Genomic DNA, 26,394 nt, shown 5'->3' on the forward strand with positions numbered 1-26,394 from the left:
TACCAATATAATATACACTCATGATATGTCATGTACTTGTGAACTATGACCATTGTCTTACTAGCTGATCTATGAGTGTACGGTGCACCCAGGTCACCAATCCCCTTGTTTATCAGATGTTTAGGTGCAGTAACTTACTAATATCGTGAATGTACCTAGTGCTATATAAGAAACCTGCTTGTATAACGTTGATGAACAGAACATAACAGAACTGACACTAGTGTGTGCGACGCTTCCGGTTTCTGTTCCCGTGACTATAATAATCTCATAATATAAATTCTAACACCAGTTCCACAAATCATAAGTTAAAGAAAACAAGCCATGTTTTATGCTTCAGTCAGTGCAAATTTCAGCTGAAAGTCAGCCCGATGTGTGGTAACTTACGAACTTGACCAGACCACCTCGGTAGTGAATATGTCCTTAATTACCGCGCGATACATAAGATACTGCGCCATTCGTGACAGCCGCTCCACTTCCACGAACTCCAAGGGATCATCCCCAGCAGGAAACGGTTTTAAATAGCTGGAAGTTTCTCTCGGATCCTGACTCTGACGTATACGTGCAATCTGTAAAACGGTACACTTATAGCATAATATTCAAATACACAAAAAGGAGAAATGACAGGTAACAGTACAGCTGCTCTCAGTCAAGCACTCTTGGCAAAGACATTCTGCCACTTTTGTACGTTTATATCAAAAATTTATACTTCTATTAATAACCATCTGTACCCAATACAGCTGCTTGTGCAAACGGCAATTTTCATAACGTTTCTTGATCGCATCGGTCACAACGTCCCTTTGTTTGTCGTCCAGCAGTGGACAGCCCTGTTCAATCATGTCCCACCAGTCGGCGACCGTCAAGCGACGACAGTTGCGCATCCGCCCGAATGGAATGCGGATTTTGATTGGTCTTATGCCATCCGCAGGTAAGCAGCAGGTCAGCAGGTAAAACCGGATATCAGCCAAGACCTTCTGCAGACCGCATGACAAATCGTCAGTCTGCTGACCGATTAAATGGTTACCCGATAATTTGATGATCGCTAACTTGCTGAATGACAGTTTGCTAAGCCCGGTATTTTACTGACGACAATCTGTTAACTTAAGGGATTTGGCCCTTAACATCATTTTGGTACCGAACCAGCTTTCTACCATTTTTTTAAAATTTGCAAATGAATTTCAAAGGTTTTAAAAATTGATTTAAAATTTGAAAAAAAATGGTAGAAAGCTGGTTCGGTGCCAAAACGATCTTCACACTAATGTGCGTTTTCGTGCAAATTTGAAGAGCATCGGTTCATAATGAGACTTTTGGTACACCTCCGCGCGTTTAAACTTATGAAATTTTATTTCACTACTAACTCCCGAACCCGATGTTGCCCACGCAAACGGATTTCACGCCCACGTATACAAATCCTTTGGCTCCAAAATGCCATAAAGCAATGCAAAAAAGTGTTTATGAGTGCGCGACAGCGAAAGTTCCCGTGTATGTGCCCGAATATGGTATTATGTACCGGGCCAAATCCCTTAAGAAAATATAATGAAACTTAAAATTTTAAACGAAATATCAGAATGGATAAGAATAAAGAAAGCATAAATAAATATAAGAAAGAATTAGAAACAGTCGATATCAAGCATTACCGAGCAAAAGAATATATAAGAAACCAAGAAAACACCCAAAAATCTAAGAACCCTTGAAACCAGAAGTTGTCGATCCAGAAAATAATTGTGCAAAAATTCAGTCAGCAAAATAGTCGAAAAGCGATTTGTCGGTCAGAAGGTTGTTGGAATCAATAATATGTCGGTCAGCAAATTGCCGGTAAGCAGAACTGAGGTCAATGAATTGACATCCAATGTAATTCATTGACCGGTTGGCTAATTTGTACGGTTGGCTATTTTTTTTACTTTTGGCTAATTTGTACAGCAATGATTACATGGATGTTTGTTACCTGGAATCGTTGGTCGTTTGCATAGCAGCTTTTCCAATGCTTAAGACTGCACAGAATACGTAACTGGCCGCCGACGTGGTCAACCATAGAGACTCTGGACTCCTGCCGACCGTAGTACAAATTCCACTCCCGGATCAGCGCGTCGACCTCTTCTGACGAAAGGAGGCTTAACTCCTTATCCAGGGGCACGCTGCACCGGACAAACGTCCCTGGTTCAACGCATTCACCCTGGCGACGTTCGACAGAGTCAATCGGCCAGCGCAGTCGCTCAATGGGGACGATATCGGTGCACGGAACTTCACTGTCTGGATTTCTCCACTGTACAATGACTGCCCCGCAGTACAGATTCCTCTGACCGTCGCCCACTTTGATCAGTTCAGCGTCCAGCCAAATCCACGGACCCGATGGGGTCTCCGGTACCAGCACTTGCACGGGAACTTTCTCACTCTGCTTCTGAATCTTGACCAGTTCGCATTCGTTGATCGGACAGTAATAAAAGACGCTACCGAAAGGGAACAATTCGCGGTGCCGATGGGGACAGAGAAGGTCGACGAAGAGGCCGCTGTCGGCCACGTCCACGACGCGGCCGAAACGCAAGAACCCATCGTCGCCCAGAACTTTCACGCAATTAAACCGGACCATTTTTCTGGGGACGTCAATAACTCGCTCGGTGTAGAAAAGAAAGGTCTGGATTGCCGATCGTCGCAACACGACCTTTACAGTCTAGTGAAAGGCAGTGAAAATCCCGGGCAATGCTACTCTAAAGCTAGATCCTAAATGGATCCAGAGACAGAGACCTAAACGGGATAGATCCTGTGGAGCGAGCAAGGCGATCTGGATTGCGAGCTATGCGGAAACACAAAACGTCGCACCGCCACTTGCTAACTTTTTAATATTGACAATTCTGCAGCACAGAAAATCAACAATGATCGGCGCAGCTCGATCGTAAAATCGTAGAGCCAATTCTACAGTGTGCATCACTGTGCAGCACGTGCTATGCCGCGCCCACTAACACAACTCAAGCCAATCAGAGGCGAGACACAACACAGACACGTAATCCATGGCGAGTAGCGTCACGAGTGTGAACGCTAGTGAACCCCGCTCACATGCCTCTGGGTGGGATGCCGAGCTCCGTCGAGGCTCAGCATCCTCCGGAATCCACGAAGAAGACGAAGGTCGCCGCTGTCTGTGCGTGCTCAAAAACATCAAATTCTCTTATCCATTTTATCACATCAATTCCAAATGCACAATGTGAATTAAAGAGATCTGTATCAAAATACTATTCCATATCAACTCTAATACAAAACAGATCAAAAAAGGATTAATCCAAATGTAGACTAGGATCCTCCATTTCTGACTCGTAAAGGTCACAGGTCCTGTCCACCGTTTTCCACATTTTTGGCCCATTCCGCTCTGTTGAGCAATTCCGCGCATCCATAATGCGACTTTTCATCACAATCCGCTTGAGAATCGACTGCGTATCAAGTACGACTTAGGAATACTGCTTCATCTTTGGAATATGGTGCGTATCAATTGTACGACTTTCAAATGAGATCCATAAAGGTCATGGAGGGACGTCTTATAGACAAGCGTAGTTCGCTTCCTCCCTGATAAAGTCATCTTTCTGTGAAGATAATCCGGGATGTGCGACTCGTTTTGGGTTAATGGTCCCAAAAAGGTCATACGACTTGAATTCCCATACGGTGACTCTCTTGGGCGGTAATGATCCCAAAGGTCATCCAACTTCTCTTCAAACTTCGATTAAAGGTCATGGAGGAACTTAGCCAATTTTCTGCGGCCTTCAAGCACTTCTTTGCTTGCCTCCCTGGTAAAGATTACGATTTGACCTTTTCGTCGCACATCCAACTTCAATATGCCTCGAGCGGCCAGAGTGCCGGCAAGGTTTACCGTAACATCTCTGATGGGGCCGGCTGACTACCGCATTAAATTTACCCCATGAATTTCCACATAACATCTTTCACTCTTGTTCGCCGCTTGTAGCTAGTCTTCGTCTCGAGAGATCCGGCTAAATTTCCGTAGTTTCTCTCGTTAAGTTCTGACACTGAATCGCTTGGAGAGATGGCCGGCATAGTTTACCGTAGCAACTCTAATGAGGCCGGCTGGCTGCCGCATTAAGTTCACCCCATTTAAATTCCACCTGTTGTCTTTCTCTTTTTCGCCGCTTGTGGCCCACTTTTGTATTCAAGAGATCCGGCTTGATTACCGTAGTTTCTCTTGCCAATTTATAACACTGAGTCGCAAAGACGAGAGAGCCGGCTAGCTGCCGTAACAACTCCCTTGGGGCCGGCTTTAGAGACCGAATCAATTTAAACCCCATTAAATGCTCCACATGGTTTCTTTCAGGCAATTCTGTGCTATAAACGCTGCAAACAACAATACACAAATGCATTAATGTTAATATGTCACGTCGCCCTTATACAACACCATTTTTCATTCTTGTGACGTACCGACAATTGCCGTAGACGCCCTTTTAATAGTGTGATCCTACCGATCGATACTATTCCATTTCATTTGAATCCTCCTCCTCGCCGTCTCTTGGCGGGCGCTTCTTATTACTTCTCGGTTGGTTTTGGTCAGAGGTCCGGTCAATCGGTTCCGTGGGATCAACTGCCATGACCTTTCCCGGGTCAACTTCTCGCGGGCCGCGACCTTTTCCTTGGCGACTTCTTTTGACCGCCTCGACCCGATGGCGCGCATCATTTTCCTCCAACCGGAGTCTCCGGTTATTAGGGTCATCCGCCAATCGCCGTTGCACGTCAGCGAGATTATCGCGGAGTTGCTGGTTCCTTAGGCCGCGTCGTCCTATCTGGTTAGGAGCACGTTCTGGGCGTCGGCCGCCTTTGTTCACCAGAAATTCCGTTATGTAGACATCAACTCCGTCCACTGGTTCAACATAGTCGCTCCCCATGGTGTTTTTAATCCGATTGATTCTCTCTTCAACTTGGGAAGCATGGCGCTGTGTAAGGTTGCCCTTTTCCATGCGTATTTTGAAACTTTTTCAACGCCTTGCGAGCCGTGTGGGCCATCCCGACATGTTCCATGGGTTCGCCCAGTTTCGCCACATGAGGTCGAAAGAGCGGTGGGATGTCGTCCTTCATGGTATTAGATACCAACTGATTCTGTGTCTTGTAATGTGCCAATCTCGCAGCGAAGACCTTCTGCCCCATCCTTCTTGCGGCATGGTCTCTAGGATTTACTTGTAATCCTATCGATGCTCTTGCTGCAAGCAACTTGAAGGCTGGATTCACATGTCGTAACACGAACTGAGCCACATATTCTTGTCATTCGGGATAGTCTCTGTAATAGAATCGTGTCCAGTGGTACATCCAGTAAACTCAGATCCAGTAGGCTATGTAGTCCGTTCCGTCGAATAGGGAGATAACAGTCCCTTACTGAATCGCGGGGAATGTATAACGGACGGAAAATTCCTTGTTCCACCCCCTCTTTAATTTCTTTCGCATAGCCTGAATCGAATAAAAATTGACGCAACTGATTGAGAATTGTATGAATCTTATTCGCGTCCGCCGAATCATCTTCAATTCCCATGTATCGGCAAATTTCCGTCTTTTGTTCATCTGTGTCCCTCATATCGTATTCCATGTCGATTATGTCGGGGTGTCGATTATTGAATCTGGAAGTCGCTCGTCGATCAACTTCGCGACGTTCATCCGGTTCGCGCTGACCTTCTTGTGCGCTTCGTTCTCCTGATTCCGACTGCGGCGGTTCATTACTCGCCGGTGTAGCCGGTTGAAGGTCGCTGTCCAGAATTACGTTTCGTCGGTGCGTCACATTTGCTTGGAACGCTTCTGCGACTGAACTGGCTCCTTCCATCGGGTCATCGTCCTGAGCAGCGCTAATAATTGGGTCCACCACGTGGACCGTTGACTCCATTCTTTGATACTTTGGAGGTGAATCTTCCCGTTCTGCGCTCGATGACCTTTTACTTGTGCCAGATTCGAAACCCGCATAATACCTGGCTCTTTCCTGCCATCGTTTATCCTGTGGGTCTGGCGTTCGATTCCGCGTGTGTTCGCGTCTTTTGTCCCATGACCTTTCGGGTGTTAACATTCTGACATTGCGATTACGGAATCCAACTTCCATCGGGACCTGATGACCTTTCTTTTCAGGTTCCGTACGGTAAGTCTCCGTACACCGTCGTTCGTCGCGTTCTCTGGTCGCTGCCAAGATCTTTGCCGTATCTATTTTCCGTTGGATACTCGTTTCCGTTATCTCGTTGCTATGACGCACCCATCCTCTTCCGCCACGGTAATCTGTCATGAGAACGTTCGCGTGACCTTTCGCTGCGGTAATCCCGTGTCCTTTCCCGGGAGTGTTCACGTGACCTTTCGGTTCGTCTTTCAGAAGTTTGTTCATGTTCCCGTGAATGTCCGCATGACCTTTCTCTATGCGGAGGCGAACGAGGTCGTGTAAACCCATCATCTCGTCTGAATCCTCTGAGCGCCTGTAGGACATTGCTCTCGTTCTGACGGGATTTACGCAGCTCCTCCATACGTTCTTCAACTGCCTTCTTTATGTATGGTGCTGGAGCGAAACCCTTCTGTAGTCTCAGCTTTTCGCGTAACAGCGCATCGAATAAGTCCTGTTGCATGGCAGCCCGATCACTCGTCAGCGTGTCAATTTGAATGATAAGCGACTGGCGTATCAGCTGTGCTTCGTCTTCGTTGAGGCTGGCTGTAGGTACGGTTGAACTCGACGGATTGGGCAGCGCCTCTCGTGCGGCCTGTTCGCTCGCCTTTTGATTCGCCGCATTGATCTTCGCCCGGAGTTCATCCTCCAACTGTTGCCGCCGCATCTTCTCCTGATCCTCCTCAAATTTCTTACGGTATGCGTCTGTTTGTGAACATTTCAACGGCTCCAAAGTCTCATCCCAGCCACTTTCGTTATTCCGGATCGCTTCACGGTAACGATCCTCTAGTAGCATTCGCTCTTCTACTGGGATGCTGCCGTAATTCCTCGCGCTAATGAGGTTTCGAAAAACATCCATGTTCCCCCGTTTAGCTTCCATAAGTCCCACGAGTGAAACGATGTGTGGGTCCCCCAACTTGTGAACACATGTGTAGCACGGGAACTTCTTATCGACCTTTCTGTTGTTGCGTAAGCAGTCCGGACACCTTGGGTTATAGCCCGTAGACTGATCGACGTCCGTTGGAAGTGTTCCCTGACTTCGTCGATTTGCTTGACCTTTCTGTGCCATCTTTCCGTTTATATTTGCAATCAAAACAATCCGTCATAGTAACCGTTCCGCGTAAACCGTTTCCATTCTTATCCATTATCAAGGCTTTTTTATCATTTTTACGCCTGTTCCGTTACTGAGCTGAGACTTTCCTAGCTCCTGTATCCCTCTCTATCGCGATAACGTGGTGACCTTTCTCACGTTATCATCTATATTGCACTTTCTGACTACTGTGACCTTTTCTATTAGTCGTAAAACTTTTCCCATTCGTTTTTAACTATTTTATGCTTTTCTGTAATGTGCAGGGTTCATTACTCGCTGCACATTACACCCGTCCCATTCATTCAGACTCCTTTGCCGGCGGTTTATACGGCTTGAAGTCAACTCGGCCATCCTGGTTAATATGAAGCACTTCATCTGTAATCAATGCTTCAACGGCATTCTTGATCCATTCTTTATCGTTCTCAATATTCAATTCTCCCAATTCATAATGGACGGCCATGAAGTTCGAAAGGTCATTCCATGACGCTCCATTGGTACCGCCGATGGCGTCCAAAGCCACATCTGTGATGGCTATCTTCCAGGCCTCTAGCTCCATTTTCAGTCTGGGCGTGCGATCCTGGCCCTGTTTCGGAAGGTAGTAGATGATCTTGTTGTCTTTGTCGTATTTACATCCCAGTTTCCCTTCCTTATATGCTCGTTTCAGGACTCGTTTGGTCCTACTGAGTGATGACCTCCCGTTCGAATTTTCAGCGACAGGTCTGGGCCGAGCATTTCGCCTTCTCTAATGTTCTGAAGCGCCGCTTGGACTTCGCTCCATGTCCGGTTAGTCACATCCAACGGTGCACCTAGCGTGTAATCTGTCGGCTCTTTTGTTTTTATGGTGCTAGATTACGTTTTCTGGGTGGATATTGCTGAGTCCGTTGGGTCAGTTGTCTCTGTTTCATCGATCCTCAACTTTGCCAACGAACTAGATGATGACTGAGCGGATTTCGGTTCATCGGTTTTCTCTTTCTGTGGCAAAGTCTCGTGGCCTCCCGCTTCACCTGCTGACTTCGACCGCTCTTTCTCAAAAGCCTCCTTCAATGGTGCGAACATTGATTTCTGGTACACCTGTCGCGCAGATGCACCTTCTGCTTCTGCCGCTGCCTTGTCCATTGGGAGCGTGACCTTTTCTTTCTCCCCTTTTTCTGAAGTCCCATGACCTTTCGGTTGAGTTTCTTCCGTCGCAGTTCCAGGTGTCTCTTGACCTTTAGGCTTTTCTGTCACCGGTTCCGAGATGCCGGTTCCAAAGGCATTGGGGCAGAGGTGTCATCATCACTCTCTTCCGATTCCACGTCCATCGGTCCTTTCTTTTTCGTCGCTTTCTTAGAGGAAGCCTGGGCGGCTTCTTCTTCAGCTGTTAATTGTTCGATCCGATTCAGTATGGGAGTTGTCGGATCTCCACTCGATGGTACCTTATCCATCTCCTGACTGTCGGACATATTACAGTGGGCTTGTTTTTCTGGCGGTATCAGGCCTACTCTCGTGTATCGGATCGGATATCCTTTGTGTGCGTTTGTTGTGGAAAGGATGTTCTGTTTTATCATCCTGGGCAACACGCGTTCAGTGGCCGTGTCGATTTCCTTTATCAATCCTTTTCCGTCATTCCACACGGCATTAATGTTTCGGCTGATCCGGTGACTCGTTGACCCCAACGGGCTTGTCATTCCCGCGACTGCCCTTTCTACTCGCATTGAGGTATCTTCATTTGGAGTCGTCAGCGCCTTATCCGAGCTTGACGGTCTAAATAATTTAGCCTTGTACGCAAAATTCGGATGTTTCTGGAAAAGTTTTCCCGCATTCCGAGCGTATTCCAATACCACATCGAACTTCTGTTTGGTGAAGCTACGGTGCATTTCCTTTCTCAAGTATTTCTTTAAGCCCGTTCTAAATTTCGATGTTACTGATGTCGTTCGTATTCTTGTGAAATTCTTCTCAGCTCCGTTGAACGCATCGATGATCTCGTCAATCGTGGTCAAATTATCGCTGTCTGGATCTTCAAATTCCGCTTCATCTCCCGAGTAATCGAGTTCACTTTCTCCGTCCGGTTCGATGTAATTGGCCATCGCCAATACATCGATTTTCCTGGCCTCCTTCCCTTTCTTTTTCGGTTTTGCGGGTTCGCTCTTTGCTTTTTTCCCTTTTTCAAGAGCCTCCGCTAGGCTTCTTGGCTCCGCGGTTCTTGATCTGGTCGTTTTCGGGTCCGTGTGTGACCTTGTACTAACCGTCGAAGTACTTGGGAGGCTTACTTCCGATGATCCTGATTCGCGGGACGTCTCCCGTTTCGCCTTCTCACGCGTCCCTTTCTCTCTGCGCTCTTTCGTAGTGGATGCCGAGATAACAACTGGAACAATCTGTTTCACAGCTATGACCTTTCCTTTGGATGTTGACGGCTCAGGCTCGGTGACCTTTGACTTCGATGTAGCCGATTCAATGACGAATTTCTTTGGGATTATAGGTGTTGATGACCTTTGTTCAATGTCGCCGACTGATTCTTCCAATATTTCAACGTCATGAGAGGGCGGATCGTCTTTCTTCTTCCTTTCTTCCTTCTTTTTCCCGGTGTGTGTGCTCTCGCTTTCATCACCGCTCTTTTTCTTCGTATCTTCATCTTCCTTTCGTTTCTTTAGGAAGTCACCTTTCTTGGCCCTCTCACGGTTCATGGCTTCATCCAGTTTAGCCGTTTTCCTCGGTTTAACGACCACTTTTGGAGGCTGATTATCTTCCTCGGCCATGTCGTCATCTTCATCGGTCGGTTCCTCTGCCGAATCGTCGTTAGCTTCCTCCTCTTCTGATTCGTCCTGTTTCGATGGTCTCCTGGTACTCTCTGTTCCTGCCACTTCGGCTACGGAGGTCTCTGCCATCTCTCTGGCTCCACTTTCTTGTGCCGGGTGTTGGGCCTGAATTTCCAAATGTGACGTTTCTTTAGTCTGCCCCTGTGTAACAATCTCCCACAGAGGGTTTTTCTTCGCGTCATAGAATACCGTCTTATGCGCTCCGTTTTCCATTTTTCTTGTGAGTCGGAAATGGGCTTCGTCTATCTCCGCTCGATGTCGCATCATGCTGATCAGCGTGTTCGCTCGAACTAAAGGATCTTGACGTTCACTTACTGGGATCAAGTTCCACAGTTGTTCTAGTGCTGCCCGATTGGCGTGCTCGGCGCTCTCTTCTGACACGTCCCATGGAGCGTATGGAATCGGATCTCCTGTGATCGGGTCGACGATTACTGCGGTTAAACAATCCGTTGTCCCATCGCCGAAGTGGAGTGTCAGTGTCACTTTTCTGCACGTTCCATCGGTATATTTCAGGGTCGACTCATAATCGTCCAATGTTCGCTTATTCGGATCTGGGTCTGCTGTCGATTTTGGCCGAATTCTCTCTTTCGTCAGCAATTTCCCATCCACTGTGTATGTATATGCCATTTGTGCCCACTTTAACACGGATCCACGCGTTTTCTTCGACCGCAACTTTGGACACCACGTGCTTCATCATCTGAATGAGGACTCTCGGATTATGACGTTCCTCCGGAGGAATAAACTGTAACGCCTCATTGACTTCTGTCTTTGACCTTTCCCCAATCTCAGTTTTAACTGATTTATCCGCTAGAGGATTGTACGAATCGATCTCCTTATTCGTTCTTTTATCGACTATCCGAGCGGTGACCTTTCGTTCGTTATGGTCAGTTTCAGTGTATTTGACCGTAAAAGTTCTGCACTTCGGAAATCGAATTGAAGCGGCTTCTGGATCCGACGGCGTGGGTAGTGCACTCTTTCTACCCACTGGGATTGGTGCTTTACTCGTCGTGACCTTTTTCGTCCGCTGCTCTTTCTTGTCACTTTCTTTTGGACTGGTCGTCGGTGACCTTACTCTTTTTCCACCTTTCTGCTCGTTCAGTTAATTCTGTCTCAATCCTTCTCTTTGTTTCCAGGAGAGCACTGTCCGACATCTCCTCTACCGGTGCTTCAACTAATGCCCGTGATGGCCCCGCCGCACTGCTTGTCGAGGGTCCCCTTTCTTTAGGAATCGTCTTAAGGAATATCTGTATCTTCTCAATCATCGGTGGCTATTTTCTGTTGGTTAAGGCCGGATGGTACTGTTTCATCGAGGCGATTCTGATCGCTAACTCTTTACGTTTAACTTCAATGCTTTTAGTTTTCTCCTTCATCGCGATATGAACTGCTTCAATGATCGCGTCCAGACTCATTAATCTTCCATAGAATGCATGTTCATCCTCGACTCGCATATGAATTCTATAAAGATCCCGACACATACGGTTAAAATCCTGGATGGCCGCTGTATCCGCCGCTGTCAATTTGTCTTCGTTGTCCACGATCACGTTCAATCGCGCGTCGTCTTCTTTCATGTCCAGTGGAAGTTTCGGTGAATAATCATGTACGGTTGGTTCACCTGGGGGCGTTGTCCGTAGACCATCTGGTCCGACCTGCTCCAAGTTTGGGCCCAGCGACGGTAGTACGCCTCGCGGTCGTGGCGAATCAAACCGATTTCCTCCTCGCCTCCCTCCTTTTTGTGGCGAGTTCCGATGAGGTCGTTGCGCTCCCAAGTGCTGTGGCGTTCTTAAACGAGGTGCTTCAATGTCCGATAGTGACAAACCTCCTATTTCCGGGAAGGGTGGCAAAATCGGCGACGCCCTTTGTGGCTGCACTGGAGTCGCTAACATTCCGCCAAATCCTCCATATCCCATAAACCGACTCGGTGTAGTCTGTTGCGGTGGCGGCATCAACATTCTTGCCGGTCCCGTTATCACTTGCGGTGGTCCCATCAGTATACGATCCCGGATGCGGTTGGTAAGGGGCATTCGTTGATTGGCCCGAATACTGGGTTCCGGCAAGTGAGCCGTGGTGCACCCAGCTAACCGTGTCTTGATAATTCGTCGGCTGTCCCGGATCGTGATACGCATAATACCTCGGGCCGCCGTAGTAAGCTCCTTGGCCTGGTTCGTTCTGTGCCGTTCCGGTTGACGATGTCGACCCTTCGCCATATGAAGTATCATATCCATATTCACCTTCCATTCTCTTTGGGGTCGATGTCTTTAATGGATTTCCAATACTTTCCGAATTAGAATTCTCTGAATTCTGTCGTTCCAATCTATCCATTAACTGAGCTTACCTTCTGTAACAATGAAACAATATTGATTAGCTCTCATAACGGTGATGTCCTTTTTACACCTTCCCAACTCCTATTTTTAGTGAAGTGAACCCCTTATTCATGTTTATGTGGGTTATTTGTCTTTGTGTCCTTTAGTTATCCGATCAAGGAGTTCTTTGTCGGCCGCATCTTCCACTTCGCCTTTCTGGGTCAGCAATTCTGTGGGAGTTAGTTTCTTCTTCTTCTGTTTAACCTTTCGCTCATCGATTGCTTTCGCTATATCACGGCCTAATTGTTTAGCTTTTGATTTGACCGCTTCTATCTCCTCTTTTCTCTTTCTTATGAGGTCGTTCTCATTGCCGCTAGCAGTGCGTGGTTCGAAAAAATTCGGATCGCGCTCTGATATCTCGGCGGCTGTCTGCTGTTTCATAAGGTCATCCTTGTCTCCGGTAGCAGTGTGTGGTTCGAAAAAAGGATCTTGGTTTGGTTCAAGTTCTTTTTGCGAAGCGCGTTCGGCTACTCCATTACCAGTTCCTGTCACTGGTGACCTTTCTGCCAAGTTTCCAGCTTCTGTGTTCAACTTAATTGTAACTGCTGTTTCGAAATCTTTATCCTCTTTCCTCGGTCTCCCTCTCTTCTTTTTTGGTTTTGTCTCCACCTGTGTCAGGTAGCAGAGAACGTGGTTCGAAAAATTGACTGGTAACATTTTTCGGGGCATGCTCGGCTTCACTGAGTTTATCTTCTTCCGACTTTTCCTTTTCGGGTAGTGGAGGTGGTTCGAAAGATGATTTGCGTTGGGAATTCAAATCATTTTGTGGACTTCGCTCTGATTCAATCTCTTTTTGAGGATCGCCTTCCAACTTTTCGTCTGGCAATGGTGGGTGCCATAATTTCAGGCGGTCGATTGAGACGACCTTTAAGTCCGCTTCCTTCTTTGGGTTCTGTTCGATAACCTCTGCTTCGTTTGCTCGCGGAAAGCTAAGAATTTTCCACACTTTATCATATTTTGCTTTAAAGTCGGACTGGTTTTCCTTCTTCCCTGGTTTCGTATCCTTCGGGAGACGTATGAGTACCAAGTCGCCTACTTTGAAATTCGGGTCCGACTTCTTCTTATTGTAAATTTCCGCATTTTTTTCGTAAGCGTCTTTGATGTTGCATCTCGCCACTTCTTCGGCAAAGGTCAAATTCTTTTTCATGGTCTCCACCCATTCATCTGGGGTCCCATAATCGTCTGGGATGTTCGTTTTTGTGACCACATCCTCCGGCATTGTCATTTCTCTGCCGTGCAACATGTAATATGCTGAATATCCGGTCGTGGCGTGTACAACTCTGTTCATCGCCGAAATGACGTATGGGAGGTACTTGTTGAACTTTCTTTCGTTTCCCGCTTTCAAGTATTGCGCCAAGCCATCTGCAACCGTCTGCATCTGTCTTTCAACTTGGCCTTGACCTTCTGGATGATACGCCGTTCCGAATGTGTGTTTGATCTTAAACACATTGGTGACCTTTGTCAGTACTTCAGCTGTAAAGTGCCGTCCGCGATCCGTGTGTAGGATGTGCGGTGTTCCGTGTACCAGTATCACGTGCTTCACGAACACTTTCGCAAATTCTTTAGCCGTTGCCGTTTTCATCGGTACAGCGATTACGTATTTCGTCAATTGATCGATAAACACCGCGATATACTTGTATCCTCGTTTCTTCGTTGGTAACAACGGTCCTTTCAGATCCGCGTAAACTCGGAAGAACGGATGTCCCACTTTAATCTCTTGCAGTTTTCCAGGTGGGCATTTTCTTGACGTTTTACGGAACTGACATCCTTGACATGCTAATATGTAATTCTTTACATCGGTACTCATTCTATCCCAACAATATCGGAGTCTTATTGCTGACAGTGTCTTTTCGAATCCCAAATGTCCTGCCGCCTTCTCGTCGTGCAATGCGTGGATTATCGCTCTTCGCATTGACAACGGTACCACATATGACCTTTCAAGTTTCCCATTTTTATCCTTTACTCGGTATAATATGCCATTCCACAACTGGTAATGCACCTCAAATTTTGATCTCGTCTCAGCGTCTGGTAGATGTTCCAGTTCATCTATTATCATCGCCAGATGGGGATCTTTCAACTGTTTATTCCGCAACTGCAAGTTCGAATCGTCTTCGTCTTCCTCGTCGCCTTGTAGGTTAACGATACGAACTGTTGCCGTACTTAGTTCGTTCCAGTCCTTAATAACCTTACACCGCGGTAACGGCTTGTATCTCTTCTTCGTCTGTTTTGGGAATCTCAGCAACTTAATCGGGCATTCATTCAACGCCTGTGTCAATTTGTCCGTTTCCCAAAGGTCATCTTTATTCTCCTTTGCTTCGTCAAGTCCCGTGACCTTTTCATTCTGCTTTTTAGATTCCGCATCAAGTCCCGTGACCTTTAAGTCGCTAACCGTGGGCAACCAGCTTTTTACTCGGTTCACTTTGGCTTCTGTTTCAGCCGACTCATTCGCCGTAGCTGAGGTGACCTTTAGCCGTTTTTCCCTCTGTTCCACCATCTGCAGGAATAACTGTCCAATTTCAATTGCTGGTTCTTTTGTATCAAATTCCTTCTTGTAATCCTCGAAGTTCGGGATCTCGTCAAAATCCTCTTCCTGACACGTTGGACCTCCGATTGGTGCTCTTGACAACGCGTCCGCATTGTCGCAATACTTTCCCGGTTTATATTCAATTTTGAACTGATGACCTTGTAAGGCCATTGCCCATCTCGTCAAACGCGGGTTCATTCCCACTTTATTCGTCTCTGACCTTAGTAAGTTGGTCAGCGCCTGGTGATCCGTTCTTACGGTGAATTCTGCATAGTCGATGAATGGCTTGAACTTTCTGACAGCGAAGACCACTGCCAGACATTCCCATTCCGTTACACCGTAATTTCTTTCTGCTCCGTGTAGGACGCGACTCGCATATGCGATCGGGTGGCCATCTTGAGATAATACCGCTCCGATTCCCTCTTTACTCGCGTCACATTCAATAACGGTCGGCTTTGCCGGGTCAAATTTCGCCAATACTGGACCTTCGCATAACAGTTGTTTCAGACTGTTGAATTCCTCTTCGTGCACCTTTGTCCAGTCCTTCTTCACTTGTTTATCTTGTCTCAACAGTTCGTACAAATGGCAAGTCTTTTGTGCATATCCCATTATGAACTTGCGGTAATAATTCGCCAGTCCAAGGAATGACCTTAATTGTCGTTCAGTTTGAGGTCGTTTGAATTCGGATACTGCGGTGACCTTTTCCGGATTCATTCTGATTCCATCTTCACTGAGTATATGACCCAGAAATCCCATTTGTCTCATTCCAAATTCACATTTCGTCGGTTTAATCGTGAATCCTGCTTCGACTAGGCTCATCAATACATTTTTCAAATTCTGCATGAAGATCGCCCAAGTTTTTCCGGCGAAAATAACGTCATCAATGTACCCGAAAACGCAACCTTTTCTTTTTGCTTTCGACAGTACTTTATTCATGCACAATTGGAATGTTGCTGGTCCGTTGCAGACTCCAAATGGCATTCTTTTAAATCGATACATTCCATCTTGCGTTACAAAGGTCGTCTTGTTGATTGACGCTGGATCCATTGGGATCTGCCAGAATCCGCTTTGCAGGTCCATTTTTCCGTAGTATTTATTGCCTGCACACGCATCAAGCAACTCGTCCGGATTCGGTAACGGATAATTGTTCTTTCTCGTTAACTTATTCAGCATGATGTAGTTGACACAAAATCTTGTTCCCATTGTTCCGTCGCCATTTTTCTTTACTGCCAGCACGACTGGAAAGCTCCACTCGGCGTCTGACGGTTCGATCACATCTTGTGCCAACATCTCTTCTATATGCTTCGTTATAAACTCGCGGCCTGTCCAACTCGTTCTGGCCGGGTTACATTTAACTGGTTTCGCATCTCCCGTATCAATTACGTGAGTGACTCCTTTCACGTCTCCATACGGTTTCTTTGATGTTGGTAAGACCTTCCAGAATTCCCAGAACGCGTTATACACGTCGTTCTTTTGTTCCTCAGTTAGGTCAGGTCCTAGTTTCAAATTTCCAATTATCTTTGTCAATTCTGCTTTCGTCGTGTCATCCACCTCTGGGTCTTCGAGTACGTTCTTTACTGTCCCAGCGTCGACCTTTACATTTCCCATATGTTCATACGGCTCCACGTAGCCAAGAAGTTGATTTTTCTTCACGATTTGGTATTTGCTACTGTGATTCGCAATGACGATTTCGAAATATTTTCCTCTATGGTCCGTCACTCCTGCCAACGGTTGCACATCAGTTTCAATTTGTGGGACCGGTGTGAACATCAACTTGTTTTGAGCCGGTGCATATTTTCCCATCTTGACCTTTACCCGTGTGCAGTTTGACGGCTTCAATTTGATTCGTTGGTCACTGTAAACTTTAATCACATCTTTCGAAAGCCTTGCTTTCTCTATTTTCAGTCTTCTGACTTTTATCTCTTTTTCTTTTTCTTCGTCCACTTCATCATCTTCATCCAGGTCCAATAAGTCTTCCTGCTCTGAAAGGTCACTTACTCCCGAATCTTCTGAAGTCGTTGAGTTATCGCTTGAGCTCGTCCATTCCGAGTCCGAATCGCTGCTCTCGTATTCTTGTGCAGCGGCTTGACCTTTGTCAGCCTTTTCGAGTGGACGCTCATCAACTCCTTCGTCTTCTGGTAAAAGGTCACTTTCGTTTTCTCGCGAATCGCCAAGTTTTTTTACTTTCGAATTTTTGAGCAGAGGTTTATCCGCTTCCTTTGCCTTTCGCCCATTTCGTGCGGCGATTCTCGGATGGCTCCTTGCTACCCGTACTCTTGTTGAAGACCTTTCTGTCTGATCAGAGTTTGACCTTTCTTCTTCCGATTTTGACTTTTCCAGTTCATCGATTCCTTCAAGACTCATTAATGGCTTTTCGGTCAACTCGACCGGCGGACCTTCCTCACCGTTATCGAGTGACCTTTCCCCGTTTTTTGCCTCAGTTACTGGGTTTTGCTGTTCATTCGATATCCTTTCAACTTCCTCTTTAAACTTTCTCCACATTTCTTCTCTGTCCGTTAACATCTGTGCAATGTCGAAGGCCGTTTTTGGACTTTCTTCTGCTTCGTTCGATCCCCCTTCAGCTGTCTCTTTAGCTGTTTCCTTCTCTGCTTCCTTTACAGTCTCTTTATCAACTTCATCCTGTTGGACCGCTTCATAACCCTTAGGTCGTTTGGGACCAACGAAGACACAATTTGCCATCAGCTCTTCGGTGACCCAATCGTCACTCGGGATCGTTTCATACATGCACCACGTGTCACCGCCTCGTTCTGGGTAGTCCACTCCATCTGGATCTGGTGCAAAGGTCACCTTTTTCTTTTCCATCAATCCCGGTAACCTTCTTTTCCGGGTTACCTGCAATTCCTTCATCTCTTTTACATCAAATTTGGGGATTTCTTCTTCAAATTTTGTCCAGTATTTTTCGAATATGTCCCAGTCATTTTCTTTCAGTGCTTTGCAGAACACCACCACTGATTCGTATACCGGTATGGCAAGTCCTGTTGGGAATATAATTGTTTTCCCTTGACCTTTGTACATGTGATTGACGCGGAAGTCCCAGAACAGTTCTATTCTCGCTTCTTCCCATAGCTGTACTTCTTCGTTCATTGAGTCTATCTCTCTTTCAAGTTTCCTCTCCGTTTTTACTGGGTCAAAGGGATCTTGGATTCCATTTTCCACACGTTGCTGCCAATGGTTCAGCCATTTTCCTCTCCCCGTAATGAAATTTTTCACACATGACAACCAAGTCCGATATCTATTCCAATGATACCGTTCGATGTGTGGTTTCCACATTTCATTTGTCCGCATGATGCTTTTCAGTTCTTTTTGGACATGACCTTTAAGGTCTGCCAATGCAGCGTTACATCTCGGCCATTCCGAAAGGTCATCTTGGGAGGCGTTTTGACAACATTCAGTGCATTCCCATTGTGGTTGCACTCTACACGGATCCTCATAGTAACCGTGTCCGCAACTCCCCATTCGTTCTTCTGGAGTTAATATCCTTCGGTTCGTTTGTGGGTTAGCCACCTCCTTCTCTTGTGTTGTGATTTTTTGCTCATGTCCGATTTCTGTTACACTCGCTTTGTCGGGGGATATGTCAATGATCTCTGACTCTTTGTTCAGTTGATGACCTCTCAATTGTTCAAGCGCTTTGTTGCGGATTTCGTTCGCGAACATCTGCTCTTCTTCAGCTATTCGGTTCAATATCCGTAACCTTTCACTCTTTTTATCCTTTCCCACTTTGGCTGTCTTTATTCCCAGTGCCTCTGGTACTGGGATAGGCTTTGCCCACTCCATTCCAGGCACGAGCGATTGTTTTGCTGCAGCTGTCGCTTCTTTCTCTGTGGCAGCTATCTCTTTAAGTATTGGTGACCTTTCGTCATTTACGGTAGCAGATCGAGGTTCGAGAAAGTTCGGGGTACGCTCTGGTACTCTCTGCAAATCTTTTTCTTCGGTTTCATTTTCGGTAGCCGATCGTGGTTCGAAAAAGGTCTTGCTGACGTTTTTCGGATCCGGCTCTGACGCCAACTTCTCAACTGGTGACCTTTCATCTTTCGTTCCCAGTGCCTCTGGTACTGGGATAACTTTTTCGATATTTCCATTTTCATTTTTCGTTTCCAGTGCCTCTGGTACTGGGATAATTTCTTCCTGCTGCGCTTTTGTCACGTTCTGCTGCACTCTTGTCACTCCCGGTGCCTCTGGTACTGGGATGACCTTTTCTCTTTCCTTTTGTGTCAGCAGTGTCCGGTTTAATGTATTTTCAATCTCCTGTTGGATCAATTTCAACTGCTCAAATATCGACAATTCTTTTTGTACCACCTTTTTCTGCTCCTTTCCCGGTGCCTCTGGTACTGGGATTAGCGTTTTATTAGCCGTTTGAGTATTTCCCGTCTGCTTAAGTTCGGTGACCTTTCCGACTTGGACTTTGGCGACTGGTTTGGGGTCATCTTCTTTTTCTTCTTCCCCTTCATTGTCCATCAGTACGAACTTCTTCTCTAAGAAGTCGAATCCCAGTAACACCTGTACATCATCACACTTCGGTCGGACGTAGAAGGAATGTTCACTAGTCTTTTTTCTTAAGGTCACTGGTGCTACACAGTAGTGCGTCACCAGGAATCCTGACGTTCCGCTAATTCCATTTATCTTCACCAGTCTGTCTGGTGGCAATGGGAGCATGTGAAGTCCGTTCTTCTCGCAAAACGGTTTGCTGATCAGCGACGTCTCAGCACCGGTGTCCAGCATTGCGTTTACGTTTATATCTCCCACTTTCACTTCGTTAGTGTACGCTTCAATTCTCTTGGGCAGTTTTCCGTTTTGAATCTTTAGTGTGTGAATCTTGCATTTCACAGGGATTAGCGATACTGGTCCCGGATCCATATCGGGAAGCACTTGCCCTTTCGCCGGAGTGCTGTGACCTTTCAGTATTTCGCTTAGCTTATCAATCCTGTGTGGGACGTTAGTTCGAATGTCGTAGAATTTTTGCGGCTTCTTCTTATCTGCTTGCTTCTCTGCAGCCATTTTACCACTGGTGACCTTTTCAACGTTCTGCACTTGCGGATTTGCTTTTGTGCTATCCACGTGACCTTTAGTCACTTCGTTTATCGTCTCATGGATCAGTTCCTCTTTGCGGTTTTCATTTCGTTTATCTCGCAGCTTCTCAACGACTTCACTTGTTATTTGGTCAGCTTGCTTCAATTCATCTGCTTCGCTATCTTTCATCTCATTTGGTGACCTTTCATATGTTATCATATCATATCCCTTTTCGGTCATCCATTCAATCACCTTTGCAGACACTTCATTGTTCGTTTTCGTCGGGTCGATTTGCGAAGACATCCCGTATGTTCGGGCTGGTGACTTGTCACTGGCATCCTTTTGCAGTGCTTGTGATAAGTCCCGTGACCTTTCGGCTGCGCTACTCTTTTGCATTTGCGCCATTTCATTTGACCCTCCTTTCTGTTCGTTTTGCGCTAAGTCCTGTGACCTTTCATTGCGCTTTATGACAAATCCGCCGCTTGACAGCTTTTGTATGGGAACTTTTTCCCCATAATTCGACGGTTTATCTTTCGGTGGTGCATTTCGCGAGTTATTCAGGTCAGCTTGTGCATTCTTGTATTCAGTTGCGTTGAATACTGGAGCAAAGTTCGGTGACCTTTTAACTTCTTTCCCGGTAACCAATTCTTCCAGTCGTTTTCTCTCATGTTGCGTTCGCAATTCTCGCATGTCCCAGTAATCTTCTTAAGACATTCCCGCTTTCTGTTTCGCTTTTGGTGTCACGGGTATCCACATCCCGTGATTCCCATCCGGTCTGTAGGCTACTTTTTGCCATATTTCCTTCCGTTGCAGCGTTACTGCATCCACCAGTGATTCATCGGAGTTCTGCTGTGCCGGTCCGCTATTCTTCTGCTGCGCTGTTCGCAGTGTCAAGTCTGTTTCTTGACCTTTTAACACGGCGCTTTCACCGTGACCTTTAGCGTTCGCACGCGCTCCTTGATCCCTCGCTTGGATTTTTCCCACGGAAGGTGACCTTTCATCTCTTCTGTTAGCAGTGATATTCTGCTCCATCCATTTTTGCCTTATCAACGTCTCATCTTCATCCTCTGAGTAATCCCAGAACTTTGGCTTTATCTCTCCGTTTCCCGCCAAGTATTTTTGGAATTTTGCGTGTTGCTCATTTTCTTCTTGTGCAGTGTCAGTCTGGGGCTTCTTCTGGTTCAACAGCGCCTGTTGAATCTTCGCGTTTCGTTGTGCGCGTCGTTGCGCTAGCACTTCTTCGCTGCAGTACGGTGACCTTTCATTTTGCTGCACTTTTTGCAGTGTCGCGCTACCGTCACGACGATTCCCACTCGCAGTACAATTCTGCGGTGACTTTTGGTCCCGTTGCGCGTTTCCACTCGCAGTACCATTCTGCGGTGACCTTTTATTCACTTGTACTGGTTTCCCGATAACCAGTTCGTTTTGCTGCTCTGACGGCATCCTTATAGCCGTTTCGATTTCTTTTTGCAATGACGACATCCATTTAGCCGTTTCGCTTTGCTGTGGCGGCATCCATATAGCCGTTGCACTCTTCACGTTCACTGCAATACCATTCTGCAGTGACCTTTCCATTCCCCGTTTATCCGGTGGTTTCGGGTCGGGTCGATCAGTAGGCTCACCGGCGCCTACTGATCTTGCCCTTTTCCTGGACCGGCGCACCTCCTTGTTGAGCGCCTTGCACATTTCCCTGTTGTTGTCCAATATCATTTGCCGGATTCGCATTCTGTCCGCCGCCGCCGTTATTGTATTGGCCACCACCCTGTTGGTAGTTTCCTTGGCCACCTCCATTTCCGCCGCCTCGGTTACCACCGTTCCAGTTTCCGCGGCCAAAGCCTCTGTTTCTTCCTCTGAAGCTGCCGCGGTAGCCGCCACGATTGCCACCGCCTTGGCCACCATTTCCATTTCCATTTCCACAATTTCCGTTTCCATTTTGATTTTGAAAGTTGGCTTTCTGCTGATACCATTGGGCGATTAAGTCATATCCGTTTGCCACTGCTTGTCGTAAGCCGCCCGAATTACGTAGCCGTTGCCACTCTCTGAAGGCGAACAGATTCGGGTTCTGTTCTGGTGGTGTGTTCGCGAACTTGCATCCTTGCATCTGGTGATTGCCATACATACAGTATTGGCACATCTGCGCATTGTTCGCCACCCATCCATCAATCATCTGAAACTTAAACTCCGTTCGTGACCCTTGATTCTGCTGATAGTTCTGATTTCCTCTGTTTGGCTGGAAGTTGCCTTGTCCTTGGTTTTGATTCTGGAAGTTTCCTTGACCTCCATTCCAGTTTACATTTCCATATCCGTTTCCGCCGAAGTTTCCGTTGCCCACTCCTTGTTGTGGTAACCCCACATTCAAGGGGGCCACGTTCTGTGGTACCGATGGAGCCACATTCTGAGGTGCCGGTCTCACTCGAGCCGCCGCTTGTATCGCCGCAACCATTGCGTACGATATTGGGTGTCCCGTCTGACTGTCGATAAAGGTCACTTTTTCTGTGACCTCTCTGATCCGAGTCTCTGCGCGGTATTCAACCGGCTGTTGAACTGGTACAGCCGCCATCCTTTGTTGCGGCACATTTTCAACTTGGCCGGACCGGATTGTCGCATAATCTTGGTTGCGTTGACCTTTAGGCGCCTTATATTTATCTTCTCCCGTTGCCCAATGTCGGAAAAAGTCCTTTACATCGGTTGGCGTTCTACACTTTTGTGTACGCAATGCCTTGTAGAGTTCATTATCCACTCTACATCCTTCGATCAAGAAGCCCACTGCTTGTTTTTCCGTAATGATCCGTTTTGCTTTGAACCGCATCATTGCCTGGTAATACTGGTCGAGTGATTCTTTCCCCAGTTCGAATTTTCTTGCATAGGCCTCACGTAAGCCTAAGACTTCTTCATCTCGATCACCGTATTCATCTTTAAATTTGTCCATCCATTCTGTTACTGAATATTCGATCCCGTCTTCTGATGCGATATCTTTTCGCTTTCAAACCAGGTTTTAGCAGGACCTTTCACTGCGCTGGCTATCTCAATCATAATCTGGTCATCGGTAAGTTGGTAGGTTCGTTGAGTGTCTTTTACCAGCCTTGTCCAGCCATTCACTGTGTCGCGACTGCCATCAAAGGTCACGAGTGGCGTTTTCCGGGCCATAGAGTTGAGTGCTTTCGCTAATGCAAAGCCTCCTCTCGGGTCTTCTTCTTCTTCGTTACTTTCGTCATCGTTTGTGTTTCGCCTCTCCTTTGCGTAGCGGGACTTCCTTGGGCGCTCCTGCCGACTGGATTGTTCGTCTCGTCGTCCTTCGTTGACAAAGACGTACGTTTCGATGTGCGGAGGGAACTGTGAGGGGTCACCTCGACTCATATGCGGGTAACCTTCCGACAGCTGCTCTTTATCCTCGTTGACCTTTTCGCCATTTCGTTCCGTTTTAATGCTTCCTTTACCGGTGCCAGTTCGCAGCGGCATTTCAAAGTTGAAGCTTTTGCCCGTTTCATGTGCCTTACTATAACTGGGCGGGGGTGACTCCACCGTTGCCGTTCGAACTCCATATTGCAGGAGATGTTCATCTTTATGCTTATTGGACATATTGAGCGCCTTATTCTCGTCTTCGAGGCGTCTGATTTTCAACTGGGATTCCTCCTTCTCGGTTCTCAGACTCTGGTTTTCCTCGTTGACCTTTAGCATGTGCTGGTGGAGTTGGAACGTTTTCTCCTGGATGACCTTTTCAGTGTCATTCTCCACTTTTTTTATGTGTTCCACCAACTGGGTCACATCTCTTTTTAGTTTCGTATATTCCTCGGCTGCTGCCTTCAGCTGATTCTTCGTCTGGGTGAGCTCATCCTCCCCTGTCATTACCGTTTGGGTCATATCGATCAACTCCGTGTTGAGTTTGATGATCTCTTGTGTCTTCTGATGAACCATTTGTTGCACTCTTTGTCTTTCAGTTCAAGTGCTGTGACCTTTGTGTCCAGGAGGTGTGCCTCATGCTCCCACCTCAAGCCCTGTTCGGCAAGTGTCTTGGCGGTTGCTTTCAGTTCTTTGTTCTCTTCAGTGACCTTTCCGTTATCTTCCTTCAACTCTTTGTTTTCTTTCGTCACCTGCTCTTTAATCAACTGTCCTAAAGGTCACCCCGTACTTCGAGATTTTTCAAAGTCCTTATTAAAGGTCACTTTCCGATTGAAAAATTTCGGCTAAGTTCCGTTTAAAGGTCACTTTTTCGATAAAAACTTCGAGAGATTTGCCCTAAAGGTCACTTTTCGGACAAAACTTTCGAGAGCGTTTTTACAGTTCAGAACACGTTTACGAATGAAATTCTACAGGTGATGATATCGCTGTACTACCAATTCAATTTCTAAAGGTCACTGTTGGTCACTTTTAAATCTTAAAGGTCATTCAAAACAGTCAAACTGCTCACTTCCAACTTTTTGGTAAAGGTCACTTTCCCAATCGTCTAAACTTAAAAGGTCACTTTCCAGCTCAATTCAAGTCAAAGGTCACTTTCCAACTCAATTTCAAGTTCCAACTCAATTTTAGTTAAAGGTCACTTTCCCTTTCAAATATCGCGTCTCAATTCAAATTTCCCATTACAGCTCAAGTTCAACGGAAAATCCCCATTTACGTTGTTTACTTCGTTCTCATTGGTCCGCTAGCTCAAATTATTCAGTTCAAATTTCAGCCAATCGCAGCTCATATAACCGCCCAATCACGTTTCTCCGTTTAAAATTTATATCTGCCTGACGTCACGGTCAACGGCCAGACATTCGCACCGTGCGCAAAACTCCGCCTACGTCTATGCTCAGCTCAGAACGGACCAATAGAAATTGCCAATTTTATCAACTAGCCAATGCCGTAATTAATAACGGTTTTTCTACCTGTTTCACCGTCCGTTCCGCGGGGAAATGATCCAGATGATCCAATTCTTCTCCACTTCCGTTCCCGCGTCGCCGCTGTTCCGTAGCGTGCCTCGCGCTATTAGTCTGCTACTGTGCCGGCTGTGCCGTAGCAACAGTAGTAATGCTCTACTCCAGTTTGGAGGAGTCTGATCTAATCTTTTCCCGTGCGCCCCTTTTGGCGCTTCGCCGCTTGTGGCCCACGGCTTAGGCTTCGCTGAAGCCTTGCCGAGTATCGGTGACACCAGTGTAGGTCTTCGCTGAAGACTCTACACCGAGGAACACCGACGACTGAACTCTTGAACTCTTTCCCAGCTGAGGATACAGCACAGGTCTTCGCTGAAGACACTGTACCGAAAGCCAAAGCTGGTAATCCGCGTCAGATGGGGAGCTTGCACCGCTTGTGGTGTTGCGCTTTGCTGTCACACTGACCTGCGCCTTGCTGGTCGCGGATCACACGTCAAATAACAGGCCAAATATGCCTGGCACAAATCAAATCAACTCAAATCAGAACCGCTGTCGGCTCTGCTACCATCTAAAGCTAGATCCAGAATGGATCCAGAGACAGAGACCTAAACGGGATAGATCCTGTGGAGCGAGCAAGGCGATCTGGATTGCGAGCTATGCGGAAACACAAAACGTCGCACCGCTACTTGCTAACTTTTTAATATTGACAATTCTGCAGCACAGAAAATCAACAATGATCGGCGCAGCTCGATCGTAAAATCGTAGAGCCAATTCTACAGTGTGCATCACTGTGCGGCACGTGCTATGCCGCGCCCACTAACACAACTCAAGCCAATCAGAGGCGAGACACAACACAGACACGTAATCCATGGCGAGTAGCGTCACGAGTGTGAACGCTAGTGAACCCCCGCTCACACTACGGTAAACTGCGAAATACAGTAAATTCCTAACCGAGTGAAACTAAAATCAACACGGAATGGTGATGTTCTACCCACGTTTTATAATTGATTAAGCATCACATCGCCAGGATTCTGCTTATGACACTGTATCGGAATCCGCACTGCGGCGCTGTTCATCCGGGTAGCCGCGCAATCCATACAAGGTCAAGATTGTGGAAGCCCTTAATTCTAGGTAGCCATTGCTCTTCTTATAGTAATGGAACATCACTGTTGTCTGGTGACTTAATTGGCTGATGTCTCGTCGTTAGGGCATGTTTTATGTTCTTCAAAAAGATTTTCACGATCGACCGTTGACGCAGAAATTGGAGGAGACGTCGGCATAATTCAGTACTATTAAATATTATTGATGGGTTGCCCTTTTGCTGTGGAAGCCCTTAGAACGCTCAGCGAGGCAGACAGAGGTCATCTTTTTTGGACATAAAATTAAGGAGAGATCTGGCAAAAGCAGAATGACTGGCAGATCCACGGCTTTTTTAAAATAGCGCATTAGCCTTGTCTTTGTAAAAGGCAATGCGGTTGCCGTTTCAGGAACCTAACCGCGCAAAAGAATAAAGTTGTTGATTATAGTGATTTTGGTAGTTTTTTTTTAAATTCTTGATTATGCAGTGCCGGCGGTAGTGATATAAGTCATGACTGTTATGTCGCGATGTAAACACGAATAAAGGTACACCTGACTTGT

General features: G+C 46.6%; 2 protein-coding genes across 2 annotated transcripts; both read right to left on the minus strand.

Annotated features, from left to right (window-relative positions):
- Positions 1 to 5,204: 5,204 nt before the first annotated feature.
- On the minus strand, positions 5,205 to 25,092 carry LOC129589528 (serine/threonine-protein kinase fray2-like). Its single transcript, XM_055484320.1, has 2 exons — positions 24,772 to 25,092; positions 5,205 to 7,178 (listed from the first exon to the last, which is right to left on the minus strand). The coding sequence occupies exon 2, from the start codon at positions 7,176 to 7,178 to the stop codon at positions 6,201 to 6,203; it is 978 nt and encodes a 325-aa protein (XP_055340295.1). The 5' UTR covers positions 24,772 to 25,092; the 3' UTR covers positions 5,205 to 6,200.
- Positions 8,423 to 17,983, minus strand: LOC129589494 (uncharacterized). The gene is made up of 7 exons (XM_055484270.1): positions 17,732 to 17,983; positions 14,354 to 14,944; positions 12,327 to 12,329; positions 11,811 to 12,247; positions 11,607 to 11,763; positions 9,449 to 10,135; positions 8,423 to 8,782 (listed from the first exon to the last, which is right to left on the minus strand). Exons 1-7 carry the CDS (start codon positions 17,981 to 17,983, stop codon positions 8,423 to 8,425), a joined length of 2,487 nt encoding a protein of 828 aa, XP_055340245.1.
- Positions 25,093 to 26,394: the final 1,302 nt, after the last annotated feature.

Source organism: Paramacrobiotus metropolitanus, unplaced genomic scaffold (assembly GCF_019649055.1).
Source record: "Paramacrobiotus metropolitanus isolate TYO unplaced genomic scaffold, Prichtersi_v1.0 Parri_scaffold0000035, whole genome shotgun sequence".
In the NCBI taxonomy this organism is placed as follows: Eukaryota; Metazoa; Tardigrada; class Eutardigrada; order Parachela; family Macrobiotidae; genus Paramacrobiotus; species Paramacrobiotus metropolitanus.